Source organism: Podarcis pityusensis, assembly GCF_964106645.2.
Source record: "Podarcis pityusensis genome assembly, chromosome: 10".
NCBI classification, from domain to species: Eukaryota; Metazoa; Chordata; class Lepidosauria; order Squamata; family Lacertidae; genus Podarcis; species Podarcis pityusensis.
In genome coordinates, this window is record NC_138035.1 from 34,828,445 (window position 1) to 34,846,809 (window position 18,365).

The 18,365-nt window shown below is 43.1% G+C and overlaps 1 protein-coding gene across 2 annotated transcripts in view; it reads right to left on the reverse strand.

Moving 5' to 3' along the window:
* LOC308457871 (solute carrier family 23 member 1-like) overlaps positions 1–12,244 on the reverse strand; it is a 40,041-nt gene extending 27,797 nt beyond the window's left edge. Inside the window, exons 1-2 of one of the 2 annotated variants that reach the window (XM_080972100.1) lie at positions 12,127–12,244; positions 2,618–2,693 (exon numbers count right to left, since the gene is read on the reverse strand). In XM_080972100.1, the coding sequence (XP_080828226.1) occupies positions 2,618–2,674 (57 nt within the window). In that variant the 5' untranslated portion in view covers positions 2,675–2,693; positions 12,127–12,244. Of the gene's footprint in view, positions 1–2,617; positions 2,697–12,126 lie in introns of both variants that reach the window. The other variant, XM_080972099.1, reaches the window with a different exon arrangement.
* Between the last annotated feature and the right edge of the window lie 6,121 nt (positions 12,245–18,365).

Sequence of the window (18,365 nt, forward strand, 5' to 3'; positions counted from 1 at the left end):
GACAATAATACACTACAAATGTTTCATTTACTCTGCTCTTTCTCTGCAGCATGGTTTGTCACATGTATCACATGCATCATAAATAGGAAAGACATAATGAGGTTGAGCTGATTTCACTCTTGCTAAAGAGGACAAGTTTTTATTTCTCATGTAACTATGTCAGTCAAGGGGGAGAGAGGGGGGAGGAGACTTGAAAGCAGCAATGACACACAACGTAAAGAGAATAAGAGGCAGGTAATAAAATCTGTGAGCGGGACGCGGGTGGCGCTGTGGGTAAAACCTCAGTGCCTAGGACTTGCCGATCGTATGGTCGGCGGTTCAAATCCCCGCGGCGGGGTGAGCTCCCGTCTTTCGGTCCCAGCTCCTGCCCACCTAGCAGTTCGAAAGCACCCTTAAGTGCAAGTAGATAAATAGGTACCGCTTACTAGCGGGAAGGTAAACGGCGTTTCCGTGTGCTGGTGCTGGCTCGCCAGAGCAGCTTTGTCACGCTGGCCACGTGACCCGGAAGTGTCTCCGGACAGCGCTGGCCCCCGGCCTCTTAAGTGAGATGGGCGCACAACCCTAGAGTCGGACACGACTGGCCCGTACGGGCAGGGGTACCTTTACCTTTACTTAATAAAATCTGCAGCAGATTTGAAAGCTAGAACAAGCTTGGACATTGGCCTAGTTATCCCTCTCAAGTTTGTTATCATCAGGCTCCCTTTTTGAGGAAGAGAGAAGCTTAGCAATCTGTTCCACTTAGTTGTTATGAGGGGGAAAAGAAAGACCATTGAGCGTTCCATTTGCTGAAGGTGGTCCAGAAACGCACCATCTAATAGGAAACTCAGGTGCTGAGTGCAGGTAGCTATGTAACCAAAATTGGGTCACTGAGAAAATAAGGCGGTAGGAATTCCAAGATTTGCAGAAGTACAAGAAATGCTTCTGGGCAGAAGGGATGACTAAGGTGGCAAAAAGAGAGAGGACCCAACAGACATGTGGAGACTGGTCATTTTAACTGGCCAATTAAATACTGAGTATCAGTCATTAGAGTGGGAAGGGAAAGAAGAAAAACAGGAGGAAATATTACGAAGCATCTGAGAAGGAGGCATTGCTGTCTGGAACCCCACACAGGAGCACTTAATTTTGTTGCAGTCCCTACTTGCTGATACTCATAGTAAAAATTAATAGTTGTTTTAAATAACCCTATGTACGGACCATCCAAAGAGCCTTAGAGGAAAAAGTAGGGTGTAACAACAACAACAACATTGCTGCTACTATTCATTTATACAACACAAGCTGCGCATTTTCATTCAAACTTCTGCTATGAAGTTATTTGCATGTGGCTTGGACTCTTTCCAAATAGCACGAGGACTTGATTTACCAGACTTGCTAATGGCAAAGCAATTTAGCCCTGGAAGTCTAAACAGCAAAGTTATCCTCAAGCACAGAGAACAAAAGAAGAATACTGAATTTCCAGTGGTCCAGCTAGCATGTTGTCTAACTAGTAGTGCCTCTCTAGGGTCTCTGAAACAGATCTTTCTTAGCAGCTGTGATCCTTTAACTAGAGATGGATCCTGGACCCTTTTGCAAGCTCTGCCTACTGATCCCCTCTCTGAGGCTATATGAAAGCATAACACTTTTCACTGCTGTGCTGCTAGATATTATCTACATTGTTTACAAAGGTAGTCAGGCAGGTGTATTCCTCTTTTAGCCATGTATTTGTGCAGGTACACACATTTGTGTTCTTTTTTTTCTCCTAGACGTGCGGTCTAATTCTATGAAAGTTTACTCAGTTGTAAGCTCCGGAGAATATAATGGAATTACTTCTAAGCATAGGCATAGTTGGGGGGGGGCAGCTGCCCCCCCAGATCAAGTAAAACTATAGAAATACTTAACTAACTGACCAACCACATTGGTTCTGACCCCCCTAACAAAAGTCATACCCCTCTAACAAAGTACCCCCCCCATGAAAATCCTGGCTACGCCCATGTTTCTAAGCAAGCGTTCACAAAATTGCAGCCTCAGAACCCACCAAAGGCATACAATGATGCAGGATAGGGGTGCATAAACTTTAGGAACGTTCACTATCCTAAAGTTTTTAAAATGCTAACAATATTTCTTTGTTCTGGCCTGTCTAGGGTAGGGGCAGAAAAGCAAGAGATAATCTTTCTTTTCTTTTCTTTTAAGCAGAGAAGGATATGATAGGGAGTGAACTGTCATGTAATAAAAAATAATCCATTCTTCCTCTCTCTTATTTGTCAAATTTAAAGGACAATACAAGTAGCAAACTGTTACAATTTACTCAGAAACAGAAGTGTATTCAACATAGTTCCACCACACATAAGGGAGAAAAAGAGTTTTACAAGAAATAAATACGTTTTGGCAATTGTAAACACAGCCTAATATTGGTAAGTCCATGCCCACCCCCACCCCAGATTCCACTTCCCATGAGACCTAGCCAGCATGCCCAATGGTCAAGGATGTTGGGTGCTGAAGCCCCAAGTTCCTATCCCCTGGCTTACTCTATCCATTTCTCTCTTTCCCCACTTTTTTATTTTTATTTTTATTTTCTTGTTGTTTGGTTTTATTCAAGCTCACTATGCAGGCATCTGATTTAAAATACAAATATAGAACTTACTATAAATATGGGGTTGTCTAGTCCATTTGGGTCCTTGTTTGAGGGAGTCATCTCCATTTCAAGGTTTCTTCAGCACCTTCTTCGAAAAAACAAGACAGAAGAGAAGATGAGATTTCCCATAAAACCTTCATGCTTCAAGCTCTGAACAAGCAGCAACAGAGAAGCTGAATGAGCCTGACTTGTAGGAGTCCAAATTCTTTTCCAGGCATTCATGTGAGAATTACTGCAAAGGAATTTCCCTTTTCACTGGCTTGCTGAAATAACTCTCCCTCCTCTCTTTCCACTCAATTACACAAGATGGATAAGTTTCTATATCTTTGAGATTGCCCTGCCTGACACGCAGGGCAGTGTGTCAATTTCATAGGCATCGCAGATTCATTAAAACTTACTGAGTGCCCTTCCTAAGTTAATACATATTTCGTGTTGAGTAACAGATTTGTTTTTTCAGACTGAGCACTATTTTAAAAAATATCCGCAGTTGTTTACTGTGAAACAGGGAAATGAAATTCAAAAACCATACAGAGATACCTGTCACCTGAAGAATATAACTATTTGGCAACTTTACATATTATATATACGTGTGTGTGTGTTACACATCACCCCATGTGTGTGTTACAGATCACCCCAATCTCCAAGAGGTGAGAGACTCCACACTTACCCAGGGTTTGGTTTCTTTGGAATGAAGGTCAGTGAAGATATATGGTTTTATTTACACATACATCCAACCTTAGCATAGGATGAGGAAAGAGGGTCTCGCAGAATTAACACCCCAACAGATCTTGCTCCTTTATTAGTCCCACCCTTAGATCTAGCCTGGACCAAGGCGATTCTTCTCCTATGTAACGGCTAGGTGAGTGGGGTGGAGAAGAGCCCACCCATTTGAGTCTGTGGCACAGAGAAATTTATTTGCGTAGGCTAAATCATGGTACTTGACTAGCCAGCGAAAGCCATTACCTTGACAAAGGAACCAGTTCCGGCAAGTCTGCTCTCATACGTTCTATACCCACAGATATAGGATCCCAAGATACTACCCACAACAAGAAATATACATACATATATACACGCATGTGTACACACACACACACACACACACACACACACATATATGCATCCATATAGTTTTTAAGCGTTTAATGATAATGAGCCTACCTTGAAGGCTTGATAGTGGGAAGCCAATACACTTGTTTTAAATGTTAGATTACGGATCTTTTTGGAATGCAGTTGTATTCTGATGGCAAGGAAGTAAAAGGTGTAGCAAAAGAGGAGATTATGGATGAGTGTTTGGTCCGTTCCAGCAGGGCTCCCCTCTTATGTTGCTTGGTACTAGAAGGCTCTCCCACCACTACCACCACTCTTCCCCCCACCATAACATCCAAGTACATCTGTTATTAGGAATGTGAGAAGTGTAGCCAATTAGGCAATTAAAAACAACATAGAATTCCACAATGTGATTTTTGGTTAGAACAGTTTGCTTGAGAACATTCCCATCATGATTGGTCACCAATTATTCTTCCAGTAATGCAAACCGGAGAAAGGTGAGCTGTCTGACTTATTGCAATAGTTCCTCAGAGAACCCTGGCATGCTATCTCAGGCTCTGGTTGAGCATGCAGAAGAGCTAACCAGCTTATCCTAACACTCGCTGTGTTTCATGCTGAAACTTAGCCTTCAGTGACAAATTTTAGTGGTAAGGTAACCATTTTCTTGGTGCATCAAAACAACAAGAAGCAAGGAATTGGAACAATGTGCCCTACTTCCTAAGATACCACATGCTGTTTTCAAGATGGACTGAAAATCTTACTCAGCTATCTCTTTCATACTTCGGAGATTTCAGTCGGGATTATCCAAACACTTTCAATTGTCTCTCTGCAGCTCTGAGGATTGGAAGCTAATCTTCTCCAAGAAAACAAAAGATTCTCAAAGATTCATAGGAAACAGAGCTCTGTACTCAGTAACACAACTTGCTTGATTTTCCTGTGGCCTTGTAGAACCATGGCACACACTCGGTACCGCAGATTCCTCGAGCATTAGGGTCAAAATATTAGGTCTGAATGAAGTTCCAATATTTAACTAACAATCCAATAGCCAAAGACTGCCAAATAAAACCATGCGGCTATGGTATGCTTGGCCAGCTATACTGCCACAGGGCTGGGGAGAGGAGAGGAGGGGGGTAATATGCAAGGTGGTGGGTGTGGGGTTGCCTTGCTCCTGTCATTATAAACAGGGTTGAGAAACCTCTGACCCATGGGCCAAATTTGGCCTGGCATGGGTTCGATTTAGCCCAGGTAATTTTTGAAAGCCACACCCCCCTGCCCCATGCCTGAAAGCATATATGAGACACGACTATGTTGGCTATGCAACCAATTTCCCCATGGATAATTCGATCACAAAGTCAATCCTTGCAGAAAACAGCTTGCTGCCATAGCTAATCTGCCAGTGCTTGATAAGCATCAAACATAGGGATGGCAAAGCCCCTTGTGCTACAATTCCCAAGCAGCCAGCAACCTACTGACAGTTGGGCACTTGGAAAGCACTATGCAAGGACTTTGACAGGTGGGGAGGACAACCACCTGTCAAAGTTGGTTCACGGAGGTGGGGACAAAAGGAAGGATCGGGCCTGCAGAGCCAGAAAAAAATTCCCCACCCCCGGTGATCAATCATGGTTTATTGTAACATCCAATAACAATGTGAAAGACATAGATGATGAGAACTGAATGAAGCAATGGGTATTGCCTAGGGGCAGAAACCCAACAAGAACTGCAAGAACTTTGCGCCAGCACTTTTAACCAACTAATCGATAGGAGAACCAGCCAGACGGGTTGCAAACTCCACCAATGGCTACCTCAGAACATATGCTCCAACCTTTGTTACTGATATTATTTTCTGCCCTGTTTGCGTAAATGAACAGTGTGACAGCTTCTGAAAACCACACAAGCTCATTATCCAGTCTACCAACAGTCTGGACATGCATTAAGATATCATTTCTAGCCTTTCCAGGTTTTAAAAAACTGCATTTTATTGATTTTCAAATATAACAAGCCTAAAAAGAACTACAACAGTGTAGATGCTGCTATCTTAATAAAGCAGCTTGCAAGCCTCCTTGGTGTTGACCATTGACAAAACTACTCAAATTAATATTCAAGTAACAAGAGTTCGCCTGGCAAGTCTGATCGAGAAGTTGTCCAGTTTGTGTGTATGCTAACTAGGTTCTAGGTGGAGCAGGACCTTGCCTGCTACTAGATGGATGGAGAATATGGGTGTGAGAGACATGCCTTTGCTAACAATGGACTTTGCTGGGGCGACAGATTACACAAAACAAACTATAGAACTGATGATTACATAATTTCTATAGAAGTGGTTCAAGCCTGAAGAAACCACATGGATGCAGGTGGCAGAAATAATTGTAGAAACATTTTGCTGCTGCCTAGCATTGCAAACATTAACACACAACAATAACACACAACAAGTGTACAGCAGTTTTAGAACCAGTATCATTGTATGTCAGGGCAGCGGTAGTACCTCTGGTGGGGAACATGTTGTGCTCCTTTTGGGGTAGTTTGTAAACTTTTGGTCCCCACCTTACATTCAGCCATTACCTGTGGCTCCTAGAAGCTGTCCGCATGCAACAGCGGCCATACGTTGGAAAATGGCTTCAGCTGGTTGGCTAAACCAGCTGAGTGTAGCCACTGGGTCTGAAACTCTCTGTGAGTTAGGGATTTCCCCTGCATGTGAAGACAGGCTCTGGTGGATATGAGACCAATAGTGGGTTCAATAGTCAAGAAGCTGGTTTCTTCACATGCTGTAGAGGGAAGTGTGGGGCAGATGGGGCTCATCAACCTGGGAAGGTAGCCCATCTAGGAGAAGGAACTCTGATCCTAAACCTCTGCTGCCTTGCGGGATATCTTCGGGAGAAGAAAAGGCTAAGGAGTAAACCCTACAAAGATCTGGGGTACAGTTCCCTAAGACAGTTGGATGGTGCCTTGTATGCCTCCTTATTCCTGCAGCCAAGCTGGTGCCAAACATATCGCTCTGCTTTCTTTGGGCTGAGGGGGTGTTGTAAACTGGGCAGCCCAGGACCCCCAGGCTTGTGCCCCGAGGAGGTCACTTCAGTGCTGCTAACACAGCAGTTTACCTCACCCCAGAGGCGCACTCCATTGTTGAGAGAGAGAGATGCCAACAACAACATGGTCACAAATGAATTTCAGTTAGATATGAGGCTTCAGGCCTCTGACAGCTTCCCTGTTTTCCTGGCTTATATGTGTGTCTCAGTCAATCTAGTTTCCCAATAGGTCACGAAACAAAAGTTGAAGTTAAAGTTTAACGATGTTTACAGGCAATGTTGTAGCATAATGATCACAATTACGACAAAAAGCAGATCATTACTAATGATAAAAAAGATAACATTTCTCGTGCAAACAGTGAACAGGACAAATCATTATGATTATTCCAGTAAGGTGAATAAACTTAATGACCAAGACAAGATGATAATGACAACCTGGATAACAATCAGATAAGAACATTAAGAAGAACCAGAAGTTCGTTTTAGAATTTAAAAGATTCTCCTCTGTAGTTTGCCAGGCCAAGACTGGTGTTAATTGCAGATTCTATTCCAGACAGATGAATCAGGAAGTCAGAGTGGTTACTGGACCAGTGTTTTCACCCTTATATATATCTTTTAAATATTTTATTTGAATTTTCAATTTTAAAAATAACAAAACCAAGCAATAACTCTGGTATAGAGTTTTTTTTCATTTCCATTTGTCTATATAACATACAGAGAGCAAGTTCAGATACTCAGTGCCACCTGGATCATGCTATTAACTAATTTCTAGACCTCTCAAGATAGCTTATTATTCATTTTGGATAGATGCACTCCCCACCTCTATTTACCAACGCAAGAAATGAAAACCAAATTCATATGACATTATGCGATCTTATTATCTCTCTTACCCATCTGCTATGGCTAATGAGCTTCTTTGAGAGGGCATCTATCAATTCTCCCACATCACCCTTTCCTTTCCAGCTATTTCCATCCTCACTGCTACCAAAAACAGCCTCACCTGTGCAACACACTCCTCTCCCTTTGGTCAAACAAATATAGTAAAGCCATCAGAGGTTCAGTTAATCTCTGATATTTCGCTCATGATTTCTTAAGTGCCTTGCAAACATGTTTGAACCTGAAAGCACATTAATCAGTATCACATTAAATACATTAACCTTTGTGTCCTTCAGGAGGCATGAACTTCTGTAATGGGATGACCCCTCTCAAACCGGTTACACAACCTATAGAATCCCCTTCCTTTCCATGGACTAAATGGCCAGTATTTATCCCTTCCCACACAGACAGAAAATCAAGTTAAGGATGAAAGAGGAAATACTGGGGGAAGAAAGACCTCTGCCCAATGACTGCAATAAAACATTGCCACCTACCAAAGAGAGAGAGAGAGAGAGAGAGAGAGAGAGAGAGAGAAAAGGAATGTTAACATTGCTGCTTTTGTTCTTTTTATCAATGGAATTTCGTTTCTATAGATGCCTGGAGGACATTGAATTTGGGCTGCTGCATAGTCATCTGAAACTGGGAAGTTAATTCTGCCTCAACTTGATGACGTCCACAGCAGTGACCCCATGTTTTACACTCCTATCTCCACTGCCTCATCAGAGTGGTCTTTAGTGCCTTTATCCTGTTTTCTTACTCCTCTCACCATGATGGCTCACCAGAGTCAGACTTACCTGATGAGTTGTCTGTCACAAGGAGGAAAATGACTCCAGATCCTTGCCAATTCCACAGAAACAGTCTCCAGTGAATTGCCCCTTATTTGGTTGCCTTTTGATGCCAGGTCATTTATATTTTCCCACTATTTGAACCTTTTTTCCTTAGGAGCTTCTCAACTATGAAGCCATCTCAACAGAGTTAGTATGCCCTTCCACTCTCGCCCCTAATATTAGTCGGCTAAAACGATAAATGTTTTCAGAAAATTACCCAGTCAGATAGAAAAGACATGACATAATTTGCAGCACCTGAAGGAGAAATAGACCTTAGCTTGGTGACATCATTATATGTGGGCATTATTTGGATCAGCCTGCAACAATTAAGTTTTTAGCTTTACCCTATTTTAGATTATTACATCAGTCACAGGTGTGAGCACTGGCTGAGTTAATACCATACTTTGTTTTGTATGTGTGGATGACATTTCTAACCAGCTCTCTCTCTGCCTAAAAATAATGCTCTGGTGCTCATCTAATAACTATATTGGATTTTCACAAGGCTTGCCCAGCTTCAAATATGTGCTAAGTATTAGGTTGAACTTTAACATGGCCTTCCTAGTCTCTCTGGTCCAAAGTGTTTCCATGTGTTCTGAAACCATGTCATTCAAATGACACCATTTACACACAAGAGGAAGATGTCAGCAGCCTTGGGGGAGTCGCAATATTTACAGAAATACAATTATTATTATTATTATTATTATTAAATAAAATTTAACAGGGGAAGGATCCCTAAAACAGCCCCATGAGGAGTGAGCATGCTCAGCTTGCATGGAAAGCAGAATGACTGTTAGAGAGGAAGAAACAGCAGTGGGGGGTGGCAGGGAATAGAATGGAGTAGCTAGAAACCTGAAGAGGAGCACTCCACACAAATAACATTTTGTTACAAGTCCAACTCGTCTGTCCAATCTGATATATATTATTATATATCTATTTATACCCTGCCTTTTTCCCTGTTGGGACTCAAGGCAGCTTACAGCTAAAAACAAAGAATCACCATAAACATTTTGAAAAATTTAGTACAGTTAAACTTCAATAGAATTAAAACTATATACCTATATAAAATCTGTTTGTAATTATTTGTATGCTTTAATTACAATAAACCTTCAGCCTACATCTTCTGTCGTTGACCCTCTACTGTTCTCGCTTGACTGATCCAATACATTAATTCCAGCCCTTTCACAGCAACACCACCTGCTTCTGGCCCATCAGATTCAGACTTCATGGCGGGCTGTCATAACCTAGATTTGAGGTTTGCAACTTCTCTAGATTAATTCTCTTGCAGAAGGAATAAAAGGTAATTCACTTGAGAGACAAAAACATGGCAGACTGCCTTTTCCTTCCAAGAAAATGTTGTTTATTTGTATACCCAACATTAGATTCAAAATCAACTGTTATATGCAAACAAAGAGTTCTTAAGTCACGTTGGAATTGATTTGATTTTAAATCAGTCTGATGCACTGTAGCTCTAAAAAGGAACGGGATCTTCAGTACTAGGAAGAAGAGATGGACAAATACACACACACAGAGTTCCTGGCATTTTTATCTTCCACTTCATTTACATTATATCTGAACAAACACCTTGTGAGATAGGTTAGTTATTGCCAGCAACAAGGCCAAAGTTAAATATTATTGCATAAATCAATCATGCACTGATAACTTTGCACCTGTGTGAAGTTGTGGTCACCCCACATAGAGAGATGAGTGAGTAATCCAGGGAATAGAACAGATTCTTTAGTCATATGGAATTTAACTCTAGAGAAAATTAAAGGTCACAAAAGGAATAGGAAAATGAATGAAAGAGCTAAGCATCACAACAGATGATCAAGTAGGTAAAAAAACCAACCACTGGAACTGTTATAGGATATTTATAAAAAGAATAGATTAAAAATAGCATGATATAAAATAGTTGCTGCAGTTTCCTTAAATTTCTGACTACCTGAATGGTGCATTTGTAGACGTTTGTCCAGGGTCTTTTTATATTATATTTTCTTTAATAAAGTAGTAACAGTGCATACAATGCTTTTGATATTTACACCACTTCATATGCTATTATCTTATGCTCTTCCTCATTACCGCTTGCTCAGCCTCATTATTTAATTGTTCTTCCCATTTTATAGATGGGAAACAGAGTATATTGTGGTTTCTCCAGGATCATCTAATGTGTCATTAATACTAGACCAAAATTGTGAAACCAGGTCTACTGAATAGAAGGCAAAAACTTTATCCTCTAAGATACTGCGTCCTATCTCAGAATAAAATGGACGTCTTAGACAAAAGCCACTAGGTTTAATTTTCTCATACTCAATTTGCAGCTTTGACTCAAAATGATGGAACTGTATTAGAAAGTTGCCAATACTCTCTCATCCAAAAGAAAGTAAACGATGTAGTGCTCCCTGCCTTCCCACTGCACTTAATAGGAAGCACTTAATATTTCAAAGCACTCTTGCATCTGAAATTCCAAAACAAGAAGGTATACTTTTTTTTAAAAGGATCGCTAAAGTCTTAAGGGCATTATTTAACCAGTGCGATGTGCGAAACTTTTTGGTGTTTCTCTGTGGACTGAGTCATGAAAGCACAACCCTGCCAGCATCTGCTTGTGAAGAAAGCTTAATTAGCTGGAGTTCCTTTTTACTTTGGTGTTGTTTGACCATGCAAAGTGCATGGCACTTAGGAAGAACATCAGCAGACCATCTCATGTCAACATTGCATGTAATTCGGCAGGCTATACCATTAATCAAATGAGGGCAGGGTGAAGGCCTTTTTTTTTTAAATAAAAGAACCCCAAACAAACAAACCAGCAATTCATTACTTTTAATGCTTTCCCCCTAATATACCTATCAGCAGACCAACTGTTCCTAGAAAACAAAAATGCAGACTTGTGTAATGCTATACGCTGAATTAGCCAGGGATAAGGAAATCTGAAATCCTGCTTATGCTAATTCAAGTTGGTCCATAAGGAGATTTTACCTTGTTGCTGAGTTACCCCCACTTCCACCACTTATTCGTGAGTTAGCAGTCTAAAGGGGGGCTGCCACAGTGTGCTTCAAAGGTATCATGACCATGATGATGCTAATGCAGGTATATAAATAGTTCTTTTCTGGTCTGACTGCACACACACACACACACACACACACACACACACACACATACATTCTGCAGTCAAAGAAGTTCACTTCATAGAATCTGAAAAGCTAGTTATGTGCTATACTTGATCATGTTAACTTTGTGCTACCTTTGTGTTTATTTGCTATGGGGTACTTTCATTACACTCCCTTCCTAGTTTTAAGTAAAACTGCCTTGGATTACTATTTTCCCATCCACTTCTGCCTATTTCCATAGCTAGCTCTCAAAATCCTTTTGATCAAACTCAGGGAATGTAGCAAACCAACAAAAGCAAGCAGAAGGCAACTCTAACTTAGTACAGTACCTGCAACGCCAATCCTTTTATTCTCCTACTGGGCTTTGTTGCTAACTTGTCCCTCTGCCTGTTAGGCCAGACCCCAGAAGGTGCTATCAATCATCCTGGGTTTGTCATAATAGCTTAGCAGCTTGACCTGCACCTCTACAGCAACAGGAGCCAGATTCCTCAAAGGGCTCTTTTGTCCTGTCTTAGTGCTACTTATTCCCACTACCTGTCAGTTCACGACAGCCAAGCAGGCAGAAAAGCTTCGGAGCAGGGACTGAAGGATTGTGCATCTCCTCTTGGGATGATCTATCTATCCGTCTATGAAGAGTTAAAGGGTACCTGAGCTTTTCAGACAGTTCTCTGCCCAGCTGTTCTTGGTCCGCTGAGATGCGAGTCACAGAGGTAGCTGCTCTCCTCCAGGGCTTATGCTTTTTGGCGTCATTGAAACTGCTCTGGGCTGGAGCACAAGAATAAATTGAAGAGCTGCCAGGATGTCAACACCAGGCGATTTGTACGTGGGTGTAGGTGGCACCAATACAACAAAGGAGGGGACAAAAGGAAGAGGGGAGGTGGGAAAACACTATGGAAGATTAAAGAAGATTCTGGCTTGTTTACACATGGGATGGGCTGAGGAAGATATATCTATACTACTTAACCTGCAATAAAAGAGGGAAGCAGCTTGCTCCACATTTTTCTGTGGCTTGCCCGTGTCACACATTCCATGCAAGTTAGGAGGCAGGCGCTCAGCTAAAGCAGGAAGGACCAGCAAAGTGAAATGGTCAAATGGAAGCAGCAGCACATATGAAACTGTTTCACACCAACGTAAGTAGGTGTGAATGTATGCTTCCCCTAATAATCCAGCTAGGGGAAGGACCCATTTTCACAGAAAGCACAGGCAGGAAAGGGTTAAAAAAAACCCCAATTCTTCTTGAAAACATAGGAAGCCTTGTACCGAGTCATCCCATTGGTCCATCTTGTTCAGTTTTGTCTACACTCCAGGCTTTCCGGTGAGGGTCTCTCTCAGTCCTACCTGGAGATGTTGTTGTTTAGTCGTTTAGTCATGTCCGACTCTTCGTGACCCCATGGACCAGGCACCCCTGTCCTCCACCGCCTCCTGCAGCTTGGTCAAACTCATGCTGGTAGCTTCAAGAACACTGTCCAACCATCTCGTCCTCTGTCGTCCCCTTCTCCTTGTGCCCTCCATCTTTCCCAACATCAGGGTCTTTTCCAGGGAGTCTTCTCTTCTCATGAGGTGGCCAAAGTATTGGAGTCTCAGCTTCAGGATCTTTCCTTCCAGTGAGCACTCAGGGCTGATTTCCTTAAGAATGGATAGGTTTGATCTTCTTGCAGTCCATGGGACTCTCAAGAGTCTCCTCCAGCTCCAGGGGATTGAACTTGGGACCTTCTACATGCAAGGCAAATGCTCTACCACCGGGCTACAACTCTTCCCTTAATGCATCTTCACCTTCACTGCCTCTTCCCTCTCTCATCTGCCGTCTTGTCTAGTTTGGCTTCAAGTCTGTACTGGTCCAGGATGGTGTGCTCTGCCAAAGGCTCCCATGGCACTCTCTAGCAGGGGTCTTCCTCAAGTCCAGGCATTGCCCAAAATCACTTGGGTCCCACTTGGCTCCACCACAAAGCTATGCTCCTTTCCCCTCTCTCTCTCCAGAAATGAAAGAGCACAGGGGAGCATTATAGGAAGGAATGGGTGCTCTTGCTGTGCATGCTCCATGCTTGTCACTAAACAGCAGCAGCACTTGCGGAAAGAGTGTTGAAGAGCAAAGGGCGCATGGCCTCATGAGGGGAGAAGAGCTGCTGGGTTGGATCTAATGTGAATTCTACTCAGGGTAGACCTCTTGAAATTAAAGGCCAGGACTAACTTCAGTCCATTCATTTCAATGGGGCTACTTAGAGCAGAACTCAGTTAGATATAACCCACTGGGGGAGAATGCTTGAATCAGGAAAAGTCTGTTAATGGAGAATAGCATTCTAACCAATAAGTGAAGACATCGCAGAATGGAGGAAGAGCAGCAATGACCAATTAAGCTTTTAGGAAAGGACGAGTGGGACCTGCAACAAAAATGTTGCCACGTGGAATGCTTCTGTTCAGCATTCCACTCATGACCTATTTATTCCCTTTTCTATGATACTCCAACTCTCTTCTCTCCACCTGCCTCACCCTGCAAATAGACATGGGAGCATTCCACAACCATGGGAGCATTCCACAACCACCGAGCATGCTCAGTCATGACTGGGTTGTTTGAAGGGGTCTCACCCCCTTATACTTTCCCCCTAAAGTTTCTACTTCTTCTTCTGATCTTGGGACTGCTTCTCTCTTGTGCATTGAGGGCTACACAAGCAACGGCACTCACACCTGAGCACAGGGAATATAGGCTTTCAAGAAAAGGATATGTGATGTCAAATGTGGAAATACGGAGGGAAGCATTAGCCAGCAGGAAAGGGAAGGTATACTGGGAAAAGTTATGTAAGAGGCCAGGTTTGCTTCATTAGATACATCCATTTTGTTTTCTTTATTCTGTGACGAGGCCATCTAATAAATATACATGGATTAAAATAGTTTTAAAATATCTGTGGTTAAAGCTAATCCAAATGTGATTGTTCAACTGGCTAGTCCACTTTCCTAATCCAGCCATACACATCTTTTTTGCACTGTCATTCAGTTAAATTACCGTATTTTTTGCACCATAACACTCACTTTTTTCCTCCTAGAAAGTAAGGGGAAATGTCTGTGCGTGTTATGGAGGGAATGCCTACGGGTGGCATGCCTACGGATTTTCCCCCTCTAAAAACTACGTTCGTGTTATGGTCGGGTGCGTGTTATAGAGCGAAAAATACGGTACATCAGATAGGTGGGAGGACTCTATAAAAACTCTCCCTCCACTGCCACTGCCATTCCAAGCTTCGTATACAAGGCCAGATCGCCCCGACTGGCCCCAACTGAACCCACATCTCTGAGCCACATTTTACTAGGCTCAGAGCTGATAAAACAGGGATCTAAAAGCAGATTGCCGGCATGAGCCTTTTGAGTTTTAATTCCAGAATAACAAGCCTTTGTATTCTCTTGGCTGCTTTAAAATGTTTCTAAAAGGGGGGAAATGCACGCTGATTATCCAATCAGCATTTTCAGCCTAAAATACTACAACTTCACAGCCTAAAACAGTAACTGGAGTCACTCAATGTTAGCTGGGCTGATACTCTCTGAACATGTGATGCGACTCAGGCTTGGCTCTGCAGCACGGACCTTAATTGAAACATGTGCTCTGTTTTCTGGCAACTTAAATGCCAGGGGACTTTATCTCCCATAGCCTAGCTGGCAGTGAGATGCCATCAGCCGGTGAAACGATTTGGTGACATTTCACTGCCAGTATTTACTTGCCTCGCCTAGTACAGTGAGGTGCCAAACAGCAACTTCCTCGTGTGCCATTGCTTCACATCTCTGACTGCTTCACCCTTGGTCCTTGTTGTGTTCACATTTGACTAATCCTCAGAAAGCAAGGTATCAGCAAACGCAACAAGCACACGTGACGGGCAGGTTGAAGCCGGAGCTTCTGTAAAGATTGGGCAACAGAAGGGAGTGAAACTCCCAAATTCTGATTACAGCCAGGGGCATCATCTGGCAGGCAGCAACACCCAGCAGACACGGGGGAGGGATTTTTAAAACCACATTTATACAGGGGTCACAAGTGCTGACTCATCTTGCTCAGACAGTTTGTGTCTCTGGCACTATAAATTAAGAAATAAGTGGGCTGTCCAAGGTTGTTGTTGTTTTTGTTTAAAGTAGGATTATTATGGGTATAAAATGGCTTCACTCTGTGGCTCAGTTCAGACATGACCTAACTATTCAACATACTGTGGTATCTCTGGTTATGAACTTAATTCATTCTGGAGGTCCGTTCTTAACCTGAAACTGTTCTTAACCTGAGGTACCACTTTAGCTAATGGGGCCTCCCGCTGCCGCTGTGCAGTCACCGTGCGATTTCTGTTCTCAGCCTGAGGTAAAGTTCTTAACCCGAGGTACTACTTCTGGGTTAGCGGAGTCTGTAACCCGAAGTGTTTGTAACCCGAGGTACCACTGTATTTTGAAGTGCTTCCTGAGCTTTCTCTTCCCCCCTGCCATTATTTTTTTGTTGTTGTTTTTTTTGCTAACCATCATTTGCTATAATATCAGGACTGATGAACTATATTAGACCCACAATCGCCCCACCCATGAGGCAAGGTGAAGCAGATGCCTTAGACAGCAGAAGTACAAGAGGCACCACCTGCCCCACAGCCTCTGCAGCTGGAATGCATCCCCGTCTCACTGAATTGGCGAGAGGGGGGTATTTTGGTGGCAGTGGAAGTGGTGGGGCAAGCGAGGGGTGGAATACAGTGGGAAGGGAAGGGGCAGTACATTCCTGTTTCACCTCGGGTGGCGAAACAGAATGGGCCATCCCTGATTAGCCCTATGCTTCCAAGCCCAATTTGAATATGGTTTCCAAACCATGCTGTGGAAGGCACGATCTATAGTTTGCCAATTTGTGACAAATTGTGGTTAGCAAAAGCAAACCAGTAATGGAAGGAACCTGTACACGAAAGGGTAAGAAGTAGTGTGGGAGCCCAGGAGGGCACTCCCAAGAGCAAAACTATAATTTTGCATTACATCAAGCATACTAGCTGCACTTCTGCTAGGTAGAGGTTAACAGAGAAAGTTTGCTTCCTGTTATGTGACAACAACAAAGCTGGGCTACCCTTCATACCATGCTCAGTATAGTGCAGAATCCTTTTATATAGGCGCACTATCCTAGCACCCTTGCCTATTGTACTTGAGGCACTAGAACTGAGATAGGTGATACCCCATCCCGTCTGCCACAGACAGATGTTGCTCTGTAGGGCCCACAGCACCAAACAAACGTATTCTGCTCAAAGAACCATACAGAGGAAAAGCAGGGACTTTGAAGTCGCCCATCAACAGTTGGCACTTGGCAGTGGACTGATCTTCCTCACCACTGGATTTCTATGTGAATTACTAATTGTTTCTAATCTTGCATCTGTATTTACTTATTGGAATGTATCATTTTCATGCAATTTGGGTCCACTTTCCTCTTCTTTGTAGGTGGTGCATTTCCTCTTTTTCTAGCAAATTCTAAGTGTCCAGCCTATTTTCTCCTCCTCCTCATGGTCAAAAGTGAAAACCCAGTGGGAGCACCAAAGCAAGGCTTGGCAGAGAAACACTCAGACCCAAGGGGCTTAGAAAACAGCAATGCTTCATCTCAAAAATTAGAAACACTGGTTCTCAATCCTGCCTGGAAGTTGCACTCTCCAACAAGCAAGGCCTCCTTAACAAACTACACACTCAGACACACACTACTGTGCCGTGTCTCAGTCCTAGAAGAAAACAGATCCCAGTGCTAAACCCTTGATTCACTTTAAGCAAAAACTTCCTGGAATTGCTATTGTCTGCCTGTCATCCTTCCCATTAGCTTCAGGGCAGGGAGAATCCAACATTAGACTTCGCCCTGCTATGTGTTGGAAGAAGCAGCTTTTATAGTGCCCTTCACTTCCTTCTCCTTCTGCTGCCCCACCTCTGTGAATCATGGGGGAGCAAAGTCGTCAGCACGCTCATTGTGGCAGCCAGCTGCAGCTTAGAACAGGCCAGGAGGCTCCACTCCATCACAGCCAGACGTTATGCATGTAAGGAAGCGCCCTAGAAAAAGAGGATAATAGAATCGTAGAATCGGAAGGGACCTCGAGAGTAACCTAGTCCAACCCCCGCCCCCGCAGCTGATGAAGGATACTCATTGCTACTGCACCCCTGAAATGTCAGGGGGCCCATCCAGTCTTCACTTTAAAGCCTCTAACAAAAATAGAGTCCAATGCATCCTGAGGCCGTCTGTCCCACTGTCAAACAGGCTTGAGCTGCCAGGAAGTTCTTCCTAATGCTAAGCTGAAATCCACTTGCAATTTGAACCCACTGATTCAGGCCCTACCCTGTGGAGCAACAGAATGCAATAGCAATGGCTTCTTCGCCTGGCTGGTTTCTAGCACACCCAAACATGCTTAGCATGGCAACCTGGCTATTTGTCAGAAGAGCATCCCTCTCTCTCTCTATCTCACACAAACACACACACACACACACATTTATGCTCATTGAAATTTTTGAGAATGAACAAAAACACAAGAGAACAAACAAACAAATGGTCGTGCATGATACACTGACAGAGAAAGGAAAGAAGCAAAGTGAATACTTGCAGAAAGGCCATCCATTTGCCTCCCTGCAATCCACAGTGAAGTAATTATAGTTATGGCATTAACACTCCTTATATGCAGAGAAGTCATTACAGATGATTTATCTTGAATAAGAGCACCAGCACTATTTAGCATGTATAAGAGGCCTCCCAAATGTTTTGCATGCACACTGTATTCATCTTTACTTTTATTAGCCCTGGTTTCCCCATAGGAGAAACTGGTCACTGAGCCAACACTGGAACAGGACATCATTGTATTTTATCTTGGGGGGGGGGGGGAGCATGCAAGAAAAAATGAATGTACATGCATGGTGAGGGCAGAGGAAGACAATT